The following is a 25,893-nucleotide window of genomic DNA, read 5'->3' as shown; positions in this document are numbered from 1 at the left end:
AGCAGGAGGAAATAGCGCGCGGCCCCTTTAAATTTACCCAGGAGCCCTCCAAGGAGCCCCAGGGGCCCCAGGCAGGAATCCCCACCCCGGCTCCAGCCCGCGCCGGCAGCCGAGCAGCGAGCGAGCCCCCCGGCCGCCGCCGCCCCCCGCCGCCGCCGCCGCCCGAGCGGAGGAGGTGTCCCCGGCGCCGGGCCCGGCGAGCAGCCCGCGCCCGGAGGGCCGCCCGCGGCGCGCACCGCAGCCCATGGAGCCCGGCGGGGACCCGCGGAGCCGGAGCGGCGGCGGCGGCGGGCCCGGAGGCCCCCGCGGCCGGCGCCCCCCGCGGGCCCCAGGCCCCGAGGACCAGGAGGCCGGAGGTGAGCCGACAGCGCGCTGGGAGGGGGTGGGGGCGGGGCGGGGGGGGCCGCGGCCCCCGGGCCCTCGCGGCCACCGAACAAAGCGGGGGAGGGGGCTGGCGGGGCGCCCCCTGGCGGGCTCGGACAACAGCTGCAGCCGGGCGGGGGGGGGAGGCGGGGAGGGGCCCCGGCTCAGGGCCCCCCACGCAGAACGGAATCCCACCCCGCGGGTCGCGGGCGAGCCCCCCGCCCCGCCCCAACGGACCCCGCCCCCCGGTTCTCGCTGCCCCCGGCCCCCCTGGGCGCCCCCAGACCCGATCTCCGCGGTCCTCCTCCTGCTTCGGGCTCCGCAGCCTTGCTCAGCTGTTCTTAAAGGGGCAGGCCCTCCTTTTTGCGAGAGAAGGACCCTTCCTTAAAGAGACAGGCTGCCGGAGAGACTCCGCCTGTAGAGGGGGAAGGGGCCCCTTAGAGATCCTGTTCCCAAGTCCATCTTTTGGCAGAGGAAACCTCGCTTAGGGTCCCCCAGGACCACAGAGTTTGGGGGGGGCGGGTCAGGGCCCTTTGGAAGGTCTCTTTGTCAACCCCTTTATTTCTGTCAAGAGGCTCAGAGAGGGGAGGAATTTAGAGACTATTCGGTCCAATCTCCCCTCTTTACAGATGAGGAAACTGAGGCCCAAAGGGAAGGGAATAAACATTTATTACTTGCATGGCACTGTGCTAAGCAGTATATTATCTCATTTGATCCTCAGCCTATGAGGTAGGTGCTACTGGATCCCCATTTTACAATTGCGGAAACTGAGGCAGGCAGAGAGGAAGTGACTTGCCCAGAGTCACATAGTAAGGCAAGGTCTGCTGCTGAATTCGAGTTCAGGGCTCTGGTGCTCTTTCCACCGGGCTCCTTTACACAGGGTCCCATTTGTGGGGAATGCAAAGCCCCGAGTCCAAACCCCAATCTGGTCTCTCGATCTCCCAGACTTCTTTCCCAGACGTCCCATCTTTCCAGGCACCGGCACAGCCTCCCTTTGCCAGCCCCGCCGCTCCTTAGGTCAAGGTCTTGGTTCCTCGGGATGAAGTTTCCCCCTCATGACAGTGACTAGAACCTTGGGCCTTCAAGGCCAAGGTCATGACTCTGCCCTCCCCCCCTTTCCCTACCTGAGCCTCAGTTTCCGCCCTTGTAAAATGAGTGGGTTGACCAGGATGGTTTCCAGGGGCCCCGACTTTGCGTCGGCTCCCCCCGCTTGCTGCTGGTTATCAGGCTGGGGCATCTGGGTGGAATGGGAGCCCGAGGAGGCCACATAGATGCCGCCCTTCACCCCCGGGGCTGTTTCCCAGTCTGTAAAATGGGAGCCGGGGACTGGGCTCGAGGGTCCTGCAGCCCCAGGGTGGGTTCCTCACTAGAGACGATGAACTTGGACTCGAGTTCAAATCCGCCCCCCCGGCGAGCTGGGGAGCGAGGGGGCGGCTGCGGGGCTGCTGGAGCCCGGCCTGCCTTCCTCGCAGGGGCAGCCCCAGGACCCCCGCCCCCGCCCCCCACCCCGCGACTTCTGGGGTCGGACTCATTTCAGGCACAGACGATTCCTTAGAAGCCTAAGAACAATGTGCTCCTAAAGTCCGGCTAATCTAAGAGTGGGGCAAAAAGTGGGGCGCCCCCCCGCCGTCCGAGAGCCCCCCAAACCCGGGTGATGTTGCGGCATCTAAAGACTTTATTGGGGCCCCGGGGACCCTACCTATTAAAGGAACGGCCCATCCCCACCCTTGTTATTTAAAGAGACAAAGCCCTTCCCCTCTTAAAGGAACAGTACATCCTCCTTTGTCTAGCGTGAGATCCGAGTCGTTCGGGGCTGGAAGGGCCCTTGGCGGCCGGTCCCCTCATTTTGCAGAAGAGGAGACAGGCCTGAGAGGAGAAGAAGGGACTTGGCCAGGGCCCCGAGGACAGGCGGGATTTGAACCGAGGGCCTCCCCCTGCTAATCCAGCCCGACCAGTGATTTCTTTGCATTTGGAGCCCAGGAGACATGGCTCTAAGTCCCCGCTCCCCGGACTGTCAGATCCTGGGCAAGTCATTGCCCTGCCCTTCTCCCCTCCGTGGCCCGAGGGGGTTGGGCCGGATGGTCCTGGGCACAAGTGCCAAAAGCCCCCGGAGCAGTGTGTTAGCGCTCAGGATGAGGGGTGGGGAGCAGGGAAGAGGGGGAGGGAAGCCTCCGCAGCCTGCCAGCGCAGGGGGCGTTTCCGGGGACCCTGAGGGGGCCACGGGGCCCTTTGTTCCTAGAGGGGCAGAGACGGCCCCCCTCAACCGAGGGCGGCTGCTGGCCACTGCCTCTGGCACTTCTGCGCTCGGGGATGCAGGTGCCTTTAAGAAGTGGTAAGTTTCCCGGCTGCCTTAAAGGGCCAGCTCCGGCGGCTCTGCCTCCGGCCCAATAACGGCTGCTGGGTTCCTTTTGTTCTTCCCTGGGAACGTGAATAGAGTCGGGAGCCAGGAGGGATCCCGGCGCGGGGGCGCACCTCTTCCCGGCCCTCTGGGGACGGCGGAGGCCCAGCGTCATTGTCCCACTTAAAGAGGAGGGGACGAGGCGAGTGAGTGCCCGCCCTGGCCCAGCCGCCAGCGAGCTGTCAAAACCAGCTCCCGAGCCAAGGCCCCCGGGCTCCGCCCCCTCTTCTGTCAGTCAGCAGGCATTTATTAAGCTCCTGCTGTGTGCGGGCCCCTGTGCCGGGTGATGGGGCAGCCCGCAGGAAAGTGAGGCAGTTCCTGACTTCGGAGCCGAGGGGCCCGCCCCCCTGGGCTCTGCCCCCTCTTCTGTCAGTCAGCAGGCATTTATTAAGCTCCTGCTGTGTGCGGGCCCCTGTGCCGGGTGATGGGCCGCCCGCAGGAAAGTGAGGCATTCCTGATCTCGGAGCCGAGGGGAAGGGGAGTCCAGGGATGATGTCTCCGAGCCACAACCCGGAGCTGGGGAGCCTGGCTCGGGACCCAGCGCGGTAGCCCCCGCCCCAGGGCTCCGCTGCCACTTCTTCCGGGCACACAGCCCTCGGCTTGGAGTCCAGCTCGATTTTTTCCACAGGAGGGAGGGAGGGAGGGAGGGAGGGAAGGAGGGAAGGAGCCTCCCTCTCCGTCCCCACCATTTGGCCCCTCTTGCTTTCCCTGCGCCAGGTACAAGGCCCTTCCTAGCTGACTTCCTCCCTCTCCTCCTGGGACCCTGCGCTAGGATGTTCCTGAGGGCCCCACCCACGCCTGGAAGCCGGGCCGGGGACCCGTGGAGAATGGGTGGCGGTTCCCCCGCTCATTTGCATCGGGCGGTGGCTGATGGGGAGGGGCGTTCACTCTTGGCCCCTGGTTTTTCTTTCCTAGGAAACGGCTCCTCCTTCCCCCGGCCCTCCCTGCCCCGGGTCCCTGGGCCCCCACTTTAGAGCTGAGAGCAGGAAATAGTTGGGGGGGGGTTGGCAGGCTGGGCCGGGAGGCCCAGGTCGTTGGGAGGACTGTTTGATTTGGCCCCGGCGAGGCCGCCGCAAAGGTACGCTCTGTTCTCTTACCGGGCTGCTGGCCCACCTCGGGAGAGACGGCGGGGGCAGCTCCCTGCAGCCTCAGCCTGCCTCCCCTTCTGGCCTCCCCGGCTGGGGTCCTCCCCTGAGCATGGGCTTACTACTCCCCAGGGAAGTTCCTGCGCCTTCCTAGAGGCTGCCGGTCCCGGGGCCCGGGGGTGGATGGAAGGAAAGGCCTGAGTCCCCCGGGAGGGCGGCTGCTCTAGGATGCCCTGGAGCAGGAGGAGGTCCGAGTTAGAATTGTGCCTCCTGCCACTTGGGCAGAACTCCGAGCCTCTCTGCTCTTTACTTTCTTCAGGTGTAAATGGAAAGAATTAGATTTGATAATGGTTTGCCCCTTCCAGCTCTCACATTCCATGTTCTAAGGCCCCTTCCAGCTCTCACATTCCATGTTCTAAGGCCCCTTCCAGCTCTCACATTCCATGTTCTAAGGCCCCTTCCAGCTCTCACATTCCATGTTCTAAGGCCCCTTCCAGCTCTCACATTCCATGTTCTAAGCTTCTTCCTAGCTCTACTAGCTCTAAGGTCCCTCCTTCCTTGCTCTGACATCCCATGTTCTAAGGCCCCTTCCAGCTCTCACACTACATATTCTAAGGTATCTCTGCTCTCTCACATCCCGCTTTGCTCTTCCATTGTCTAAGGGCCCTCCCAATTCTGACATCCCATGTTCTAAGGCCCCTTCAGCTCTGACACATCAGGTTCCAAGGTCCCTTCCCATTCTCCAGGCCCCTTGAGGGGCCTCTCCCCTGGTGGGGGGGGGCAGTCTCTCCCAGGCAGTAAAACTGCTGTGCTGGGAGCAGTTATTGGGCCCAGGTGCCCCCGTTGTCAGGCAGCCCCCTCTCTCCTGTCCCCTGGCAGCCCCTTGGCCTAGAACCTCTGCCTTTTTCTTGTGAGGGTCCTTCCCTCTTAAAGGGCCGGCTTCCTCCAGACTACTTTTTTTTTTTTTTTTTTTAAGAGGAAGCCTAATTATATACTCGGGCCTAATATCCTTTTGTTTCCACTCCCCCTTAAAGAAACAGTGCCTCTTTCTTGCTTTTCTTTAAATGGCCAGCGATCTTATCATCCCCGCCTCCCAATCATCTTTCTGGAGACCTCCCTGAAACCCCCAGGTCTGCAAAAGAAAAGGATTCTGGATCTGGAGCCAGGAGACTCGGCTCTGCCCCTGATTACTTCTGGGTGATCTTGGCCAAGTCACGGGGCTCAGAAAGCCTCGCTCAGTAAACTTTTCGTAAGCACCTACTGAGTGTCAGGCACTGGGCCACGTTTGGGGCTCACCGGGAAAGGTAAGGAGCCTCCAGGCTGCTGGGGGGAGGCCGGAGGCAAACAGCCGTGGGATGGCCCAGTGACATAGCCGCCGCTCCTCCCAGGCTCGCGCCGTTTCCCCGTCGCCGGAGGTTCTCGGCCAAGTCTCCGGGACAGTTTGCCGGGTGCTTGCCCGGATCAGGGAGCGAGGATCCCCCAGGTCCCCTGGGCCTGTGATCCCTCGGGCCCCGCCCAGCCCCGTTTCTCCGGGCCTCTCTGGGCCTCGGCCTCCCCTCCCCCGCCGCTCCATGCCCTTTCCAGGCCCGGGGAGCAGGACTCGGGTTCTCCGGGCCGTGGCTGAAAGCCGCCTGTGCTGTGCCTCCCTCCCCTCCCCCCCAGGGCCGGAGCCGAAGCCGGAGGCTGGGGCGCCGGGCTCCCTCCCCTCCCCCAGGGGCCGGGCTCCCCCGGCCGGCCGGAAGTACTCGGACCACTGCGAGGCGAGGGCCTCCCGGCCGGGCAAGAGCCGCATCCCGGGCCGCGACCACCGGCGCTACTACCACGAGCACTGGCGGCTGGAGTACCTGATGGACTTCAACCCGGCGCGCCACGGCATGGTGTGCATGGTGTGCGGCAGCTCGCTGGCCACGCTCAAGCTCAGCACCATCAAGCGGCACATCCGCCAGAAGCACCCCTACTCCCTGCACTGGAGCCCCCGCGAGAAGGAGGTCATCAGCAGCAGCTGGGACGCCCACCTGGGGCTGGGGGCCTGCGGGGAGCCCGAGGGCCCGGGGACCCGGGGGCCCGACCACGACGACGAGGACGACGACGAGGACGACGACGAGGACGAGGCCCCGGCCGCCCCGCCGCTCTGCCTGCCCAAGAGCACAGGTAAAGGAAGAGGGGAGCGCCCCCCCAGACGGATGAGGTGCTAGCTGCGGTCCTTCCCAGCTGACATTGCGGAAGACCTCAGTCACGGGGAACTTGGGGACCGCACGGGACGTGCCGAGGGGGAAGCCGTGGCTCTGGGGAAAGGCCACACAGTATATGGGCGGAGGCTGGCATCGGGACCCAGGAGAGGCGAAGGGGAAAAAAATAGGCTACTGCAGCTGGAGAGTTGGGGGAGGGGCAGTGGATCCTGGGGGCCCAGGGGCTGGAACGGGGAGTTAGGGTGAAGCTAAATGAGGTGGGGAATGGAAGGAGCGTCGGGAAGGGGGAGGTTGTTGGTGGGGAAAGGCTGAAGGGTGGAGGGAGGCCGGCGGAGGCGGTGGGGGTCACCCCGAGGCCCTGGGCTAGTAGTGCCCCACTTCTGAACGGTCCCCGAGCTCTTTCCGGAGCTGCTGAGGCCCGGGGTTACCCAGGCTCTGAGGGTCCCTTTCGTGTCTGAGCCCCGGCCCTCTGGGGGAGTGTGGAGGGGAGGGGCAAAAGCCAGCCCCAGGCCGGGGGGGGGGTATGGAGAGGGGGGCGAAAGTGAGCCCCGGCCCTCTGGGGGAGTGTGGAGGGGAGGGGCAAAAGCCAGCCCCAGGCCCTGGGAGGGTATGGAGAGGGGGGCGAAAGTGAGCCCCGGCCCTCTGGGGGAGTGTGGAGGGGAGGGGCAAAAGCCAGCCCCAGGCCCTGGGAGGGTATGGCGAGGGGGGCGAAAGTGAGCTCCAGCCCTCGGTGGGAGTATGGGGGGAGGGGCGAAAGCGAGCCCCAGCTCTCTGTGGGGATGTGGAAGGGGGGCAAAAGCGAGCCCCAGACCCTCTCTGTTCTTTCTCCCCCCGTTCCAGGCCGATCGTCCTCGGGCAGTGGGGGAGGCCGGCGCCGGAGGCGAGGGGGGCCCCTCGGCTCCCAGACGGCCCGGGGGAAGCGGAGGAACGGGGGCCCCTCGGAGCCTGGAGCGGAGGCTGAAGGAGTCCCTGCAGAGCTGGTTCCGGGCCGAGTTCCTCATGGACTACGACCCTCGGGGCAACCGGCTGGTGTGCATGGCCTGTGGCCGGGCCCTGCCCAGCCTCCACCTGGATGACATCCGGGCCCACGTCCTGGAGGCGCACCCCGGCTCCCTGGGGCTCACGGGCCCGCAGCGCAGCGCCCTGCTGCAGGCTTGGGGCACCCCGGCTGCGGCGCCACCCCCGCCCCCACCAGGTGCGTCTGCTCCTCAGCCTCGGGGGAGCCTCCGGGCCGCCTCCGGGCCAGGCTGGGTTTCGGGTGGGGGCGGAGAACACGGAAGTGACCCGGCACCCGGGAGGCTGGGACTCGGGGCCCTTCTCCCTGCTCCACCGCAAGGACGCCTGACACTTGGTGGTGTCCTCGAGTGGGGTCTTGGCGAGAAGAGCTTGCTTGGGGGGCGCAGGAGTCTTAAGGCGGAGCTCTAACAGGCCTGGACGTGTGTCAAAGGAGGGAGTTTGATGTGGTTCAATTCAAAAAAGCATTTATTAGACCCTTCCTGTGTGCGCAGCTGTCCCTGTCCGTGGTCGGCTGGCGACCTCCTTCCAGATCTAGAATCCTCACTTTGGACAGGGCTCCAGGGGATGCCGTTTTTGCACGGGGGTGGGGGTGGGGGCGCTAAAGTGCCTCAACTCGGGTCCCTTCTCCATTCTGTGGATGGGAACAGGGAGCCCAGTAATGGACCGGGCCCGAAGCCGCCGGGCTGAGCTCTGGCTCTCCTGTCCCTCCACAGATGATGACCTCAGCCCTCAAGACCTGACCCGGAAAGGCCCGGCTCCAGCCGTGCCGCCCTCCTCCCTGGAGCCCGCTCCCTCGGCCCCCGGCGCCTCGAGGGCAGCGGCGGGGACTGCGGAGGCGGGGGCAGCGCCCGGGGCGTCGACGGGCCTGCCCCGGGGCCGCGATCACCGGCGTTACTACCAGGAGCGCTGGCGGCTCGAGTACCTGATGGAGTACGACGGAGGGCGCCGAGGCCTGGTCTGCATGGTGTGCGGGGGCGCGCTGGCCACGCTCAAGATGAGCACCATCAAGCGGCACATCCGCCAGCGGCACCCGGGCTCCACCGGCCTCAGCGGCCCGGTCAAGGCGCTCATTGCCCAGGAGTGGAGCCGCAAGGCCACGCACCTGCTGGCCCTGGGGCTGCCCTTCCCCGAGCCCCCGGGGGCCCGGGCCCAGAGGGAAGAGGAAGAGCACGAACCGGGGGCAGAAGAGCCCGAGGAAGAAGAGGAGGGAGAGTGGGGTGAGCTCGAGGTCGGGGCCGCAGGGGGAGGAGGGAAACCGGGGAAGAAAGTTTGCTCGGGGGACACGAGAGGAGAAAGGGGGGAGGGGAGGAGCTGGGCAGGATCTCCTGCTCGAGCTACCAGGTGGGGACCGCGGGAACTGAGGGGGGAAGGGAATGCGAGGTGGAGGGCTCCGAGGGAGAGAAACTGTGGGGGGCGAGGCTCAGAAGAGAAAACCTGATGCGGGAGGGGCTCCGAGGGAGGGAAGATGAGGTGGGAGGGAGGAGGAGGGGCTCAGAAGGAGAAAACCTGATGCGGGAGGGAAGGCGAGGTGGGGGGCTCTGGGAGAAAGGGAGGAGTCCTGGAGAAGAGGGGGTGCTCTGGCGCTAGGGACGGGGCTAGGGCCCGGGGCGCAGGGGGCCCGCTCCCATCCTGTCGGTGACTCCCTCCACAGCCGAAGGTTCACCCTCCGCAGAGGAAGACGTCAACGCCAAGAGGCCGGAGGAAGAGGAAGGAGAAGGGGAGGAGGAAGAGGCCCCCGCGCCGCAGGCGGTGGCCAGCCCCCCGCCGCCGCCGCCCCCGCCGCCCCTGCCCCCGCCGCCCCCGCGCAGCCGGGAGCAGCGGCGCAACTACCAGCCGCGCTGGCGGGGCGAGTACCTGATGGACTACGACGGGCGGCGGCGCGGCCTGGTGTGCATGGTGTGCGGGGGCGCGCTGGCCACGCTCAAAGTCAGCACCATCAAGCGCCACATTCTGCAGGTGCACCCCTTCTCCATGGACTTCACGGCCGAGGAGCGCAAGACCATCCTGGAGGCCTACGAGGAGGCGGCCCTGCGCTGCTACGGCCACGAGGGCTTCGGGCCGCCGGCGCCGCCCCCGGGGGGCCCGGACGGGGACGTCCAGCCGGGGGCCGTGTGCCGGGCGTAGCGGCCGGGCCGGGCTGGGCTCAGCTGGCGCCCCCGCCAGCCCTCCCCCTCTCCCTGCGCCTCGTCTTCCTTCTCCGGTGAAAACCTGCCCCGTGGGGGAGGGGGGCAGAGCCCCCCGGGAGCCCCTCCTGGCTGCCTCTCCCCGCTTGCGCTCCGTCGCTTTCTGAAGTTTACCTCCGCGGCCGCCCTGGCTTCCCTCCTGGTCCTCCCAGTCGCCCCTTCCACGTTCCCCTCTTCTACCCACCGGGGCTGCGCTCTCCCGAGTGTCCGGGTCCTGTCCGTCCGGCCGCGGCCTCTCTCTTTGGGACGGAGAGAGATGAGGGGCCGGCGCCGGAGAAGCCTTGGTTTCAAGCCCCGCTCCCCTCCCCCCCCCAGCTCCTGCGGGGTGGGCTCCTGGGCAGAGCAGCAGGGGCCCCTCCTTCGGAGCTGGCCCAGGTGGCTGACGGCCCCTGTCGCCCCCTCCCCCTCCTTTGCTTTCCCTGAGCGCTTTTAGCAATGTGAATTTCTGGGCCCTGGGGTAGGCAGGAAGCCCCGTGCGTGCGCCGGCCCCAACTTCCCACCGTCCCGTGGGGGAGAGGGCCTGGGTTAAAAACGCAGGCCCCAGAAAGGAGTTCCGGGGGACCCCAGACCTCCCCTCCCACCATTCAGTATTAGGAGCCTGTGCCCTCCGGCCCTTCCTTCCGAGTGGGGACAGGGGGTTGGCCCAAGGTCCCCGTGGCTCTGATCCATTGCGCTGTCCCAGGAGGAGCCATTCCCTGCATTGGGGTGGCTGATTAGGGGGAGCCTGGCCTTCCTGCCGAGGGTGTGAAGACCCTGACCAGTATCTTCCCGGCGCCCTCTGCTCTCTAGTCCAGCCGGACCCCCCCTCCCCCAGCACCCCCACCCTACCCCCCTTGGCATTCCATCGGGCTTTCCCAGCCCTGAGCATGACAGTATTATGGCGGCGAACAGGTAGTCTCCGGGCGGCGGAGGAGGCAGAGGGAGCGAGACCTGGCCGCCAGCTTCAAAGTTTTAGCACTTTTTTTTTTAATGCCCCTTTTCCCCCCTCAACCTCACTATTTGGCCCAAAGCTACACGTTCTTCCTGAGAAGCTGGAAGGTGAGGACCCCGCCAGCCGGCCCTCTGCTTGCAGGCCTGTCCGGGTGGTCCAAGCCTGGGGAAAGCGGCAGGCCTGACCCGGACCCTTCCGCTGTCCCAGCCGCCTCCGGCTCTCTGGGGTGGGGGAGGGGCATTCCCGTTTCTGGGGAGCGGGGCCGGTGGTTGGAGCCTGAATATTTTAGGGAGCGGGGTTTTATGATCGTTTAGGCAGGTCCAAGTTTGGGGTGTTTTGAATCATTCTCTCCTGTGGAGAAAAGGTGGCCCCAAGATCAGGCCCTTGGCTCTTAATTTTTTATTTTATTTGAAAAACTATTTAATGCTTTTATATGAAGGGGGAGGGGGGAGGGAGCTGGCCATCACCCTTATGTGCAAATGTCTTTATTTATTATTCGTGTATCAGAGATAAGCTGTGAGCTGCACCCCAGGAGACTTTCTTGGCATTGCCCTTGGGGAAGAAGGCAGGGTTCCGGACCACTGAGGGAGGGTGGTTGTGGGGAAAGAACAGGAGAGAGGATCCCCAAGAGTTCCTATGATAGCAAGGACTGAGATTACCCACCTCAGGTGCTTCTTTGGGCCCCCAAATTCTAACCTCCACAAAGTAAAGCTCTTTTCCTCAGGGGCTGTCGTTAGGGAAAGGGGACTTGTGTTTGGGTGGAGGGATAAGCTGATGGGTTCTTGAGCTGGACAGCTAAGTCACCGGCAGAATATTTTACCCTGCTCCATCCCTGCTGACGGACACATCTAGGAGGCCCGTCCAAAGCCAAAGGCTCGAGCTCCTGTAACTGGTACTGAGCCTTCCTGGATCTAGAGTACCTTTGATGAAGGACTGAGGACTCTGGGATGTCCTGGAACGGACAAGCAGCTGTGGTTTGGGGAAGTTTATTAAAGCTGGGCTGCCCCTGCCTTGCCAACTTCCCCCTCCCCACCAAAAACACCTTGTGACTGGGGTTGTTTTTACTCCATGGATCAGGAGGATAAGGTGGGGGTTACTTTTGTTATGGATAAAGTCAACATGAAGGTCTCTAAAAATTCTGATTAACAATCCAGGCCTCTTCCAACAGGGAAATTACAAATTTTTCTGAAAAACATCTTGTCTAGGGAAATTCAATGCCCTGGATTGGGACATTTCAATTACTTTCATGGAATCCCTAAGCATTTTCAAGTTGGAAGACACCCTCAGTGATGACTTTGGTCTTTCCTTCCCCTTTTTACAGCTGAAGAAACAGGGAAATTAAGGGAGTGGCTCAAGATGACCCAAGACACAGGGATTGAACCCATTCTTCCAGTAGGATAAAGCAAGCACTTAAACCAATCCCATGAGTTCAGCAGACTTTGCTATTCCCTAAACCCAGTCACTTCTCCCCAGGGGGAGAATGGATTAAGCCTAAGAACCCCCCTCTTGCCCAGGGATACCAGGTACATGGGTGAAAGGCTTTGTGGACCAACCAAGTCCCAAGTGCTTCCAGACAGGTGGTGGCAATCTTCCATTCTGAGTATTATCGGGCCCCCCGGAGTCTTCCCCAAAGTGGTGCCATTGCATTTTCCAAAAGCTGTGGGATCGGGGAAGCGGGCAGATGTGGTGCTCGGGGGGGTCGAGGGGTGCTGCATGCCAATCCAACACTCTGCCTCAGTAGTCTGAACAGTCATTGTGCTTCATGAACATTTTTTTCAAACGGTATGCTTGCTGTTATGGCTAATATGTAAATGTTACTCTGAATATATATTTATATGCCATGTTACTACTTAGTGACATTATCCAAACATTTGTATGCGTATTTGTGAAGTTGTTTGCATTGATTTTTTTTATATCCACCTAAGTTTTGTAAAAGAGGTATGTTGAATAAATTCTTTAAAAAGCAGTCGTGATTCTGCTGGATATTTTTGTCGTTGGGTAGATGGGACAGATGGGAGCAAGGTGGGAAATCAGAAGTTGAAATTAGGGCTAAGAGGCAAATCAAGAGCCCATCTTTATCGAGGTCCTCCCTTGGTGGGATGACTGATTTTACCCAAGCCTTCCAAATTCCCAACTTAAGGAATCATATGAAGGTCATAGGAAGGAAGAGTGGACCTTCTTCATGGCTAGTGCCCAGATTGGAAGCCAAACCAAGACCTGAGGAAGATGGGAGGATTTTGTTCTGTAGATGAACCTGCTGCAAACCCACTTCTCTAAGGGTACACCCGAGGCGACATCACCACAAACTTGACTAGAAGCTTTTCCAGCTGGGTCCAACAGCACCAGGGCTAAAGTTCCATCGGCCTGACTCATGAGCACCTAGGAGCCCCTCCACACCAGATGAGATGGATGGGAACCTTGGAAGAATTCATAGGCAGAGGCAAGCCTCTGCCGGACCTCCCCGGGACGCAGCCCACTCCCTTCCTGCATCCTGCTGGATGTGATGACATGGAGGTTTCAGCTTTTGGGACTTTTATCAGGTATTTGTGGTCCAGGGAAACATGTTGTCGAGACAAATAACGGAAGCAGCCAGAATCACAGACATTGTGTTCTTTTTATTAATACCACATCAATTTGCAGTTTGACAGGAACCAAGATTCTCTGGGCTCCTTAGAAGGGCCGCTACTGTACTTTATGTTGCACGCACATACACGCACACACACAGAGCTTCATTAGTAATTTTTTGTCTACATTTTTTTTCCTTAAAAAAAAAAAAAAACAACAACAACAAAACCTGCCTGGCACAAAGATCTGTCCAATGATCAAAACACAGCAGTAATAATAGAACAGACAGAAGCGCAAGGCATGGAGGCTCCCAGGGCAGAAAGAGACCCCTTGGAGGGGAAAGCCCAATGACCAGCAGTGCCCTGGAGGGTGGATAGAGGCTCATCTCATCAGGACACATTCGATGCAACAGACTGGAGAGGAATGAGAGCAGAGGAACAGGAAAAGCGGGGAGGAACAACAATGTCTCAAGTTCCCAGCACCAAAGTCTTCCTACTACTCATCAAAAGTCCCTAAAAAGGAGTTTTTTTCAAGAAAGGGAGAACTTTTCCTATGCTACTTTCTACTGAGCTGCCTTTGTGGGCCTAAGACAAAAATGGGTCCACTTCCTCTAGGTTATCCACATTCACTACTTAACACCTTCGGCAGCTCACAAGTAAACTGGGCCACAACTGTATTATCGGAAATCAAGTGCTTCCCAAATCTACTATCGGAAGAAAATGTTAAGAGGGAGGAAAGATTTCTAGCAGAGACCAAAGTGTTAATTAATCTTGACACCAGCAGCAGAGTTCGACCCGCTAATTAGCAAGGGCCAACTGCTCTGCACCACTTGCCCTCTGCCGGCTGGCACCTCACCAACTCTGCCTCGGGAACCCCTTAATCACCATGTGGTGAGGGGCAATTTGGGCCAAGGCAAATGTTGAAAAGACAAACTCCCCACTTCCCCCCCTCAAAATGAAGAAAACCTTCCAAATAAAAAGACATAACCTCCAAATGCAAAGCTACCCTCCAAACAAGGCTAGACCCCATGTAAACCACAAAATGTACTTCTATAAAACTAATCTGCATTTTGTCCTTCTGATTCAAAAACAAAAGCTTTATTTCCTCCTGCCTTCAGCCTAAACCCCATTTTAGGGAATCAGAGGTTGGTGTTTAGTCCAGCTCAGGAAACCGCTCTTTAGGGCAGGGATGAGAAAGGTAGGGGGAGGACAGCCCGTGGAGGAGGTATGACAAAACAGGGCCAAGAAGGGAGGGGAGGGGTGGAGGTTCACAAGTTCCTCTTAGCATGTTCTCCCACCCCAGACTGAGAGAGAATTACAACTGACGAGGCCACATGCAGATTATTTTTCTCTAACAAGTTTACAGCAGTGTACAGCAGTTACAGACTTTTTATTTCATAATATGAAAAGTACAACCTTATTAAACTTGAAGTGAGGTGGGGGAGAGGGAGGAAAGCACATCATAGGAATGAGTTATAGAAGACTAAAGCTCAGAACTGGTGTCAGAAAAAGAATAAAACAAATGCCTACTTCTCAAAACGGTGTTTTCCTAATTGCTTAGGGAGGAGAGGGTGGCAGGCTGGGCCTTCTCTGGGTTTCCTTCAGGTCCCCATTCTCCACTACCAATATCTTGCTTATCAGGCAAAGGGAAAATCCTTACTATTTCTAAGTATCAAATGGAACTAAAAGCTCTCCCTTTCTTTCAGATATCCCGTAAGAGAGAAGAGCAGGGACCACCCATGTCAGCCTTTCCTACCACGGGGCAGGACAATGAGGTCCAAGAGGTCCAAAAGACTCATCAGAAGAAGGGAAAATTACTAGAGTCCTTTCATACCCATACTCCTGCCCCAAAATAATTTGCCAAAAATAAAAACTGTTTTCCTTCAACTTAAAAATAAAGATAAGCTAATGATGAGAGATTGGGAAAACTCAGGAGGTGGGTGTCATTAGGTGGTTGGCGACTTCCTTCTCTTTCCAATCTTTCATTCTGCAGTCCCAGCTAGAGGCAAACCACCTCCCACCCCCTGCCAAACTAGGTATGGATTTATCCTAGTAATGAGAGTTTTTCTTTTACTCTAAGACATCAGTTCTTTTTAGTCCAGAATGTTCTTGTGCTTGATACTGAGGGCAAAGGTGAGGGAGGGGAAAAATACCAAATTAAAAAAAAAAAAAAACAACTTGGAATGCAGGCTCAAGCTGACAATGAGCATATACTCCTTCATAGGTACGAGTAACAACGGTTATAACTATTAGATGGTGTTTTAGTAACTGTTGGAATTCCAGTTTCTGAGCTGTTATTCTGCCTTCTTCTTCGCAATGCCAGGCAGTTTTGCTTGGATCCTACATGAGAAAACAAACAGAAAATGAAGCAACCTTGGAAATAAATCACATCATAGCATTAATATTAAGTGAAAGAACCCTAGTTCCTAATTTACACGCTAAGTAGAAGACCTGTGATCTCACCAGGAGAAGGATGCCCCTGATGGGGGGGGGGGGGGGAGAACACCCTTTGGCACCAGATTATAGCCTCAGCCTCAGGCCAGGCTCACAGAGGTGAGTTCAACCTTTCCAGAGTCTCTCACACCTTTTCATTGTAAAGCAGAATTTGAATTTGGCTCTCACCACCTTACAAACTCTATGCTCTCCACTAGACACCCTGTTCACCAGTTTCTTCTTGTGTAAAATGAGCTAGAGCAGAAAATGGCAGTACCATGCTCCAAGTTATCTTTGCCAAGAAAATCCCAGACACAAGAAGTGAATAAACAACAGTTTTTCTTTAACTAAAACTTTCAAAACCTAAAGTACTCCCTACACCCCCATTACTGTTCAGCTGTATCCACCACATGGTGACTCCATGGATCCTACTGTCCACATGGGGTTTTCTTGGCACACTTTAGTGGTTTCGCCCTTTTCTGGGGGATGAAAGCAGAGACTACCTAACATACCCAAGGTCCCACAACTAGCACATGTCTGCTCTTCCCAACTCCAGGCCCAGCACCCCCAACTTAGCCGTTTAGCTGCCTATCACGGCAGTATGTTCTGGAATCTTTCAGGGCAGGAAGTTCAGGTGTGCCATGAAGCATTTTCACAAAGCAGCAGTAAAAAATACTCACTTCGCAACAACTGCCTTGGTCTGATCACGAGCGATGCCAACATAATGGTCAATCTGTGTCTTTAAAGAAGAAATATAATCCAGTTGGTAAAAAAACAAAACAAACAAACAAAAAACAGGCAGAACTTAAATCTTTTAAGCAACTTCTCCTTTTTCCTAAAGCAACTATCATTACTTGGCAAGGAATATGAAAAACAGCAACAAGAGCTAGTAGTAAATTCTTCCATGATTTGGGGACATGATTGAGATTTTCTATTATAAATATTCCTCACTCAATGAAACACTAAGCTTGAGAGCACTTCTAAGATGTTCCTCTAGAAGTTTATGGAAAGTAATGATGCTTGTAAAAGGAAGAAAACAATCTTCAAAGTCTAATACACTGGAATCAACTGTTCTTCAATATTTTATCTGAAATCGTCAATTACTTACCTTATACTTTTCATAGACAATTGGAACACTGAAGACCAGCAGTTCAGCTGTAAAAACAACCAATTTTATGTAAGGAAGACAAAATAATACTTTTAAAATCTGAATTAAAGAAAACAGCTCTGATTTCTGACTCAAAAAAAACCCTAAAGAATGTAATTTAATGTGTAACTGGGAAAAAAATTAAAAAAGCAAACAATTTGAGCTTTAGGGAGATACAGGAAAAGAACAGACTATATAAGCAATCACTGTTTGTGAAGGACACTTGGCACAGGAAAGGCAAAGACATGAGTAACTGACAGTGCAGGGCCAGCCTCTGTGTCCACAGACAGACATTTATTAAGTGCTTATTGCATGTTAGTCCCTGTGCCAAGTGCTAGAAATCTAAATAAAGGAAAAAACAGGGTTGTACTCAGGGACCTTCCCAAAAGAAGCTCCCAATTCAATGGAAGAGATAATATGCCATGACACATGTAACACAAACAGGCTGGAGATGGGTGAGGGGTGTCCTCCCCAGGGAAGTTCTCCCAGACTGACTTCCCCTCCCAAGCACTTCAGTAGCACCACTGCCTTACCAAGAATCAGGAGGGTAATCCCATTGAAAACTGCACCCACATATGTCATCAGCCACATGAAGACAGCCAACTAAAAAAGACAAGGTCAAATGGTAAGAGGCACAATTCCAAAGGGGCATCCCGTTGGCCTGAGATCCCCACCCCCCTCAGCTCTAACTTTAGTAACACTATCTCCAAGGTCAGAAAACTTCATTCCAAGGCCCATTTTTCGGTGCAACTTCTGAGTTAAGAATGCTTTGCACCTTTAAGTACAAGAAAATTTCATTTGAAAATGTAAAAACCAGTCTTGCTTCAAAAGCAAACCATGCTTACCAATCATTTCAAACTAATTCTAGGGGCTCTCAAAATTTTAGAACTGTTGAGGTTCTACAGAACCCTTATCCCAAAACCGAATTTAAACTTTCTTCCTCTTAGTCTATGTGCTTTTAGGAGGATGGAAGTCTTCTCCACTACTTCCTATCCTCTGAAGACAGTGTGTTCAGTTTCCACAAGGCTTCCTCTTACCTTCCCCTCCCCTTGTCTCCACTGAGTCCTTTTTGTCCCATTACCACCTTTAGCTCCAACTAACCTTTAAGGAATCCACCAGATCTTCTACCAGAAAGAGACGGATGATGAGCTTGAGAGCTTTGTTCACATGTACCATAGCAGCATTCACGTAATTATGGAAAGCTTCAGAGGACAAAGCAATGTCCACATCCAGGTAGGCCCTTAACGGAGAAAGAGGAAACAATCAGATACTTGACTCATCAGTTTAGATTTTCTAATAACTGGGACCCATCCATGTTGGCCCATTTGAAATCTTGTCTGTGTTGTCCTGTAAGAGCAGGGATTATCCAACAAGCTGGAAACCTTTGCTTTCAAATCTGGTTTATTGAGTGGATGGTGATTGGGGCATAATTCGGGAATTCCTAAGTATCATCGCCACTTTTTTGTCAAAGTAATATTTTAAGGGGAGCTAAGACCTTTAACAGGAAAAGTGTCTGATATTTGGAGGGAAAAAAGTCTGAGTAGCCAGAAATCGAATCTCAGAAACATGCCCATCTGATTTTTTTAAAAACCAAATCTGATCTCTAATATATAAATGTAGCTAAAGGGAGGAGAGTGGGAATGAGTATCAAGGCATTACTAGAACTATGTGATGAATCAAAAAAACCCTCCCCAGCATCTCCAGTAATGCTTTGCAGCTTGTTATGCTCCAAGGACTAACTTTCAAAGAGGCTAGGGAGCTGGACATTAGCCCACCTGCTCTGTTATTTCAAGCTGTCACTTTCTGCCTGATGGGAGAGCCCAAAGGTTCTCCAGCCCACAACTGAAGCCTCCATAGAGTGCCCCTTCTTGGAGAATCCTGCTGGCACCACACTAGTGCAGGGCTATGCTCAGTCACAGAGCTGCAGAATTTCCTTTGAAATATTCTTTGACTCACTTGAATGGGTGGCCCTCTTCTGACTTCTGTACGGCTTGGATGACAGACTTGTAGACCCTGAAGCTGATGGTCACAGAGAGAAGAGCCAAGATGAGGTAAGAGGCCACACTGATGACACTGAAAGCTGCTAGGGAAAGCAGCATGATCAATGTTGTGCCAAAGACAAGGCCTGTCTTCTTGACATCCCGCCAGAAGATGAGGTCGTGAACTGCCAAAGGAAAAGGAAGAAGCCATAAGAACATAACCAAGCACCTCAAGGGGGGGTCCACTTGCTCTAGCCAGGACACAGTGTGTTCTCACTTTATGAAAACCAAACCGACAAAATTAGAGAACATTACTGTAAATGTGTTTCATTAGACAAAAAGCTTTAATAAATAGTGGTCCTGCCAACAGCGAGTTTCCCCAATTGGATCTAAAATAAAATGGCATTTATGTACAGCTTTTAAGGATTATCTCCACTTTTAAAAAGCAAATTGGAACTCAGTAAATCTGAATCTAAATATGAGTTGGGACTCAACAGAACATCTAACAATGTTTATTTGAAGACTATCTTTGCATAGAAAGGAAATCTGTAATAAATACATCTTGATGTGTTGTTTAAATATGAAAAGAATAATCCAGGATGTCTCAGGACTCCAAAATCAGAGAAGTAGGAATCTTAATCCCTTTAAGAGTCTTAAAACATTATAGGACAGCTAGCAATCAACCTTTGCTATTAGATATGACAATTACTATTGTTAGAATTTCACTTTTGATAAGTGGGCTAATTCTAATATTGACAGCAATACAAAACAAAACAAAAAGTACATTCTATTTATCAAAAAAGAATTTTAGAATCCAAGCAAATACATCCAAGACAGGCAACTTACAATCTGACTATAGGCAATAACCTTAATGGATTGTACAGCATTACTAGGAAGAGCTATGTTAACACCATTGCCTCCATTTGCCCAAACCTTCAGGAATTTGGGGAGAATAAGTAAACAAAGAAATACCAACCTAGTATCTGTTAAGAAAAAAAAATACGGCTATTAAAAGAAAAATAAAACACAACTCTGGCCAATAGATGAGATGTTAGAAGTGGTTATTTTCTTTAGGTCAGGGCAACTAGATGACCCAGTGGATAAAAACACCTCCTGATGTCAGAAGATTCTAAGTTCAATCTGACCAGATACTTAATTATTAGTTGTGTGATCCCGGGCAAGTCACTACATTTCATTGCCTCTGAGGAATGATATTTTGGGGGAAAACCCAGTCTTTTTCACCAAACCTTTGGACACAAAGGTAAAAAAAAAAAAAAAAGTAATTAATAAGTTTGTATTGGGGAAAGAAAATAAGCTGAACTATACTGAAATAAGGGGAACTAAGGAAAGTAATTTTGAGTTCACAAAAAAAGTTGCGGCATGTAATCAAGTAGATTTCAGGAAGATAATTTTAACCAAACCAGAACCAGCAAAGGCCTGTGAATCTGTACTGACTGAGCTTGTTAAATGACAGTTCCACTCTGGAATGGATGGTAGAGATTTGGTGAAGTACCAAGAAGAGTTGTCCTAAGACTTAAAGCTGAAGAAAACAGTTGGGATAAATGGTTTTTTAAGATTTTATCTAATTAACACATAATAGAAAGTGGCCCCTGAGGACCCTCAGACTGAAGAGCTCAAGTCCAGAAACTCAGCTGTGTGTTAACTTATCACTGGGTATATATCATGGGCAAATAACAATCCAATATTCAATTTCCTTAATGCTCCCAACTCTAACATCATGTGATCCCAATGTGTTTCCTCAGCATGTACATCTGTTTATTATTGCAAATAAAATAAAATTCTTTGTATTCATAGAGGTAATTAGGATCAAAATATCCAAGCACTTTGACATGAAACACCAAGTTCACTGGATTGGCTCATTATCCCAAAAATCTAGCCAATAACTTATTTCTTCCCCTCCTTAACTGTACAAAAAGTTAGTGAAAAGCCCATGGGCATTAGGAAAGAATATCTCAAGAGTGAAAAAGAGCATGCCCAGAGAGAAGACTGGGGACGCCCATACTCTGGCAAGGATCCCTGGGTTCCTGTGACAATGTCTCAGAGAACCGCAATGGGCAGCAATGCCCCAAGTTCTTCTGACAAGTCTGCTCAGGCCCAGAGGCCTTAGGAACCCCAATATTCTTTCCTACTATGGACACCAAGATTCAGTACTCAAAGAGCTGGGGTAAGAAGGGACCTAACCCTGGCAAGAACCGAAGCAAAAAGTAGCCATCAGATAACTGCTTTAATCTGACTACTCATTGCCTGTTATAGAAATCAAACCTAATAGGGAAACCAGTTTGGGGGTTCAGGGGAGGTCAGACAAACCAAAGGAAAAGTTACAAACAAGACAAACTTCCTGATACTGAAGGAGAAGAGGGAAAACCAAGAAATAGAATCTAAATGAGGGCCTTAAATCAACTCATTTAACAAGTTGTAAATGGCCCAACTGTGGTATATTCATGCAGCAGATGAAATAATAAAAGAAACAGCATCAGAGAATACTGAGTATTACGAAACAAACCTAAGTGAAGAAAGAACCAGGGTAATAACTGATACAAGGGTGATGACAACATAGTTAAAAAAAAACCACTTAGAAAAACTTAAGAACTTTGATCAAAGAAATGATTGCCCATGCCTCCAGAAGACCTAAGAAAACAACTGTCTTCTCAGTTAACATGAAGAAACAAAGGAAAATTAACATTGATGTTTAAAAAAAATAAGGAAGTACAAAAGAAAGGCAGTTTTTAGAGTAATTTGTAGAACGTATCAGTTTTATAAATGTTGAGATTTCATTTCCCATAGAATCCTTGTGTTCTACATATATATGGGATTGTCCTTCCTTTCAAGATTAAGGTTTGCTCCCTTGTGCGCATTATGAGGCAAATTGGGAATCAAGAGCATCAAATGTCAATCACAGCTTAACTCTGATACAAGAAGCCCAGCGAAATTAAGGAAGAAATGACTGACAAGATATGAGGTTTACTATAACCTCTGGTTTTGATGCAATGATACAGATCTTTAGATCAGGGATAAACTGGGGCTGGCTGATCCCCTCCCCTCATCTTTTTGTCTCTTTACCAAACTCCCCTCTCCTTGGGCTATCCTCTGCCCTCTTTACCTCCACCTCTCTATCATGTCCCTCCTTGTTGTCTAGCACAGGGTTTGGAACACAACAGGCTCTCTAATAAAAGATCCAGCTGCCTGGAGAGTCCTTTGACAACTCAAATGCAAAATGAAACTCAACAAACCATATTTACCTTTCTGTTTGGTTTTCAATTTCTGTTAACAGCAGTGGTACCAACTAACCTATCCCCAAGCATTTATTAAGTGCCAATAGTGAGTGAGGGGGGCCGCACATATAATTAATAAAACAGTCCCAATTTGCAAGTACCTTACACTTAAATGGAGGCAAAAATGAAACAAGCAGAAAAGGGGGTGGGGTGGGGAACAAGGACAAATGTAGAGAATGAATACAAAGCAGTTCAACCATCTTCTGTCCCCACAATCTGGGTCACTCCTAGATAGTATCTCGGGCCCCAGTCTCCAGTCCATTCTCCGAAGAAGTGCGAAGGCCGTCCTAAGGCACAGGCCTGTTTGAGCACACCTGCCTCCAACCTTCAGTGCTTTCAAGCTGCCTACAGGACCTTACCCTGGCATTCGAGGTCCCAGCACAAGCTGCTTTTGGCTAAGCTTCTAATTCTTTTCACATTATTGCTTCATCATTCTTACTTGCCAAAATAGATGATTAATGATTCCCTGATGGCATTCTGCTGCCCTTTCAACCCCATACTTAGAATGTCTCTCACCCCATAAATGCTTAGCAAGAATTTTCTTTAGCTTCAAAGCTCAGCATCCATAACCTCTTCTCTATGAAGTCTTTCCTGATTTCCTATCACCCTCTTAGCAAAAAGTGTTTTCCCCTTCTCAAAATTTCCTAAGCTGCTTTGTCCCGTTCTCTCCTTTTGCCTATACCATATTATCGTGTATTATTTTTAAGAATAAACATGATTGTGTCTTGCTTAGGAGACATGAGGGAATGTTTCTTTGTATTTGTGTCTCAAGCCCTATACATACAGTAAGGTGCATTACATTTACTGCAATGAACTAGCTATCTGATGCCACCATGCCCATTCCTATAGCCTAAGAAAAGGGGTTAATGTGTGAATAAATACTATTAATTTTGCTTTTAATTTATTTTTATATGGCCTTTAAAAATACAACTCACAAATGGAAACTATGTGTCATTAGTTCCTTAATTTATAAGCATATCCAATGAGTCAAATTCTACTAAGTCACAGGCAATCAGAGGCTACATTATTTAAATATTAAAACCAGAGTTAATCAGAACCCAATTTTAGTCAAGGAAATCCTTTCTTCAAATAACAATTTTGCTATCTGCTTTTTATATAATCTCTTTTCCAGAATGCAATAAAAAAGGAAAAGAAAATGAAAAGCAAAACAATGTATTATGATATGTATTAACTCAGTCCAAAGAGTATTCTTCCTTTGACTTGGAAGCTTTGGATTTGGTTGAGGATGTTCCCTTGTGTTTTATCTGGGGTTTCTTTCAGGAGGTGATTAATCAGTGAATTCCTTTTACTCACTCTCTCTGCCCTCTTGTTCTAATGTGTCTGGACAGTCTTCTTTGATGCTTTCTTGAAATATAATATCCAGGATCTTTTTTTTGGTCATGGTTTTTCAGGTAGTCCAATGGCTCTTAAGTTATCTTCTCCTTGATCTATTTCCCAAGTCAGCCATTTCTGATAAGAGATACCTTAGATTTTTTTTTGTATTTTTCAACCTTTTGATTTTGTTTTAAAATTTCTTACTTTCAAGAGCCCAACTTCAATTTGATGTATTCTGATTTTTAGGGAAACTGTTATTTGGGTAAGATTTTGTACTACAATAGGTTTGGGAAGGAAAAAGTACGGTGTTAAGCTATTTATATTTTCTTTCCAATGCTCTACTCCAAAATCCTCATTTTTAGAAATTGTTTCAATTTTTGTTTTTAAAGAAAAGATTCATCTTCTCTTGGTCCAATTTCTTAAAACCTCCCCAAGATCCCACCATTGAGAAAGCAAGAAAAATGAAATGGTCTGTATCAATCAAAATAAGTCAAAATTTGTCAATTTGTATTCTGAGCCTATCACACTTATTAGGACATGGATAACTTGTTTCTCCATGAATCTTGTGGAATTGAAGTTGATCACTGTTAATCAATGTTCCTAAGACTTTTAAAGTTGACTTGTCTTTATAATATTGCTATTGTTTAAACCATTCCCCTAGTTCTGCTCACTTTACTTTTTAGCAGTTCATACAAGTCATTCCAAGCTTCTCTGGAACCATTCCTTACAAAGCACTAAAATATTCCATTACAATCATATCCCATAACTTGTTAGGCCATTTCCCAATGGATGAGCACCCCCTCAGTTTCCCATTTATTGTTTTGTACATATGAATCCTCTCTCTTTGGGATATGGTGTCCCTTTTTTGCCTATTAATACAAATTAGGACTTGGAAGTCATTATCATCATCGCTACAATTTATATAGCACTTATTATGTGCCAGGAACTGGCACAAATATATCATTTGATTCTCACAATAACCTGGGAGGGAGATAGGTGCTATTATTATCCCATTTTACTGAAGGGGAAAGTGAAATCACTGAAGTGATTTGCCCAGAATCACACAGATCCTAAGGTCAAATCTGCACTCTGATCTTCCTGATCCCAGGCTGAGTTACTCTAGCCCAGTGGTCCTTTTTAAATAGGGGGCCAGTTCACTGTCCCTCAGACTGTGGGAGGACCGGACTATAGTAAAAACAAAAACTCACACTGTCTCCGTCCCTCAGCCCATTTGCCATAACCCAGCGGGCCGCATAAACGTCCTCAGCCCACTACATCTGGCCCATGGGCCGTAGTTTGAGAACCCCTACTTTAGCCACTGTGTCACCTAGCTGCCATAGAACCATAGGACAAATTTTCAGCCCTTCCCTCAAGTTAGCTATCTTCAATAAATCAGAAAAGATTCCACTTACATATTATTACTTCCTTCAGCCAATTACTACATTCAAAGATCACACAGCATCCATCTGGAAATAGCATTTTTAACTCATTACTATTCTGAATCTCCTGAGAACCAAAACCTCTCTCGACCACCAGTCAGAGATGAGATTTTTCCTACACAAAACGAGAAAACTGGGAGGCCTTCTCTGGAGCTGCCATCCCATTGCACCTAACAGAAATCCAAGCGTCACTCCCAACCTAGATATAAATAAATGTGGAGGCCTGCTCCTATCCTCACCTGGCTGTAAGAAATACAGGTTGCCCCATAAACTGGTCTCAGTTTTATAGCCGATTTTGTGGATTCTGCCACAGATCAGGTTACTCTATATCTAACAGGGATCTAGGGAGAACTTCAATCTTGTGTATGGAGTTTCTTTCCCCCTCCCTAGTACAAACTCAGAGAGACCATATAATCATTCTCTCTGAGTATAATTTATAGACAAATAAAGGAAGGGGGAAATGGATAGGAGAAATTGATTATGCCTTCTTATTTTGAAACTCTTTGAACTCAAGAAGACAATTTCAACACTTCCTAGCTGTGTGACCCTGGGCAAGTCACTTAACCCCAGTCTCAGAAAAAGGGGAAAAAAAAAAAACCAACGACAACATAATTTCTATTATTTAAAAGAGAAACCAACATTTCACATGAAAAAAAAAAATCAAGGTTTAGATTCAACAGTGTTCCACGACAGCCAAAAAATTAATGCTATCCTAGGCTACTTTAAATGACACCTTCTCCAGAAAAGATATCAGACTTGGGATGGAAAATGCCATCAGCCTCCAAGAGAAAGAATTATGGAGGACTGACTATAGATCAAAGCATAGTATTTTTACCTTTCTGATTTTTTTCCATCCCTTTGTCCTGATTTTTCTTGCAGAACATGAAAAATATGGAAATATGTTTAAAAGGATTGCACATAATACACAAATAACCTATATCAGATTGCTTGCTGTCTTGAGGAGAAAGAGGATAAGGGAAAGAAGGAGAAAAATTTGGAACACAAGAGTCTTACAAAAATGAATGTTGTAAACTATCTAAAACAAGTATTTGGAAAAATAAAATACTATTTAAAAAAAAAAAAAGAAAAGAAGGTCAGAAATCTTTAGCATGGGCACCATGGATAGCACCAAACCTCAAATCAGGAAGGTGAGTTCAAATCATATTCATCTATTCATATGATCTCAGACAAGTCAGTTTCCTCAAATGTAAAATAGAGATAATAGTGCCTTACTGTGAGAATAAAATGAGAAAATATCTGAAAAGTGCTTTGCAAATGCTGCTTATGATGAAGTATTTAATTCTATGTGACATTTTAAGACCATATTCAAGTTGGAGATCATTTAGGATAGTAAAGTGACTGGACACTGTGCCAATGCAAACAGTGATTAAAGCAATAGAATGTTTATCCTAAAGAAACTTGGGGGAAGGGGCAGTAATAACTTTTCAGACTCCTCCTTGTAAGAGGGCTGGCCTAGGTATAAGCAGGGAAAAAGTTGCAGAAAAGAATTTTTTTAGCTTAACATATACCAAAGGCA

The 25,893-nt window shown here is 51.0% G+C and overlaps 2 protein-coding genes across 7 annotated transcripts in view; one reads left to right on the top strand and one right to left on the bottom strand.

Annotated features, from left to right (window-relative positions):
* The first annotated feature begins 507 nt into the window (after positions 1–507).
* ZFTA (zinc finger translocation associated) lies at positions 508–12,132 on the top strand. Its single transcript, XM_074273343.1, is given in 5 exon segments — positions 508–5,997; positions 6,876–6,927; positions 6,929–7,230; positions 7,766–8,269; positions 8,704–12,132. Coding segments are annotated over 5 exon segments (1,911 nt in total). The 5' UTR covers positions 508–5,417; the 3' UTR covers positions 9,177–12,132.
* Positions 12,133–12,761: 629 nt separating this feature from the next.
* Positions 12,762–25,893, bottom strand: part of RTN3 (reticulon 3) — a 44,051-nt gene continuing 30,919 nt past the window's right edge. For 3 of the 6 annotated variants that reach the window (XM_074273337.1, XM_074273339.1, XM_074273342.1), the window contains exons 2-7: positions 18,267–18,474; positions 17,412–17,550; positions 16,844–16,913; positions 16,272–16,318; positions 15,844–15,902; positions 14,102–15,070 (exon numbers count right to left, since the gene is read on the bottom strand). In XM_074273337.1, coding sequence (XP_074129438.1) covers positions 15,025–15,070; positions 15,844–15,902; positions 16,272–16,318; positions 16,844–16,913; positions 17,412–17,550; positions 18,267–18,474 — 569 coding nt within the window. In that variant the 3' untranslated portion in view covers positions 14,102–15,024. Of the gene's footprint in view, positions 15,104–15,819; positions 15,903–16,271; positions 16,319–16,843; positions 16,914–17,411; positions 17,551–18,266; positions 18,519–19,546; positions 19,605–25,893 lie in introns of those variants that run through there. The other 3 variants (XM_074273340.1, XM_074273336.1, XM_074273338.1) reach the window with 3 other exon arrangements.

This window comes from Sminthopsis crassicaudata, chromosome 6, assembly GCF_048593235.1.
Source record: "Sminthopsis crassicaudata isolate SCR6 chromosome 6, ASM4859323v1, whole genome shotgun sequence".
NCBI classification, from domain to species: domain Eukaryota; kingdom Metazoa; phylum Chordata; class Mammalia; order Dasyuromorphia; family Dasyuridae; genus Sminthopsis; species Sminthopsis crassicaudata.
This window is presented reverse-complemented; position numbering and strand designations above follow the sequence as displayed.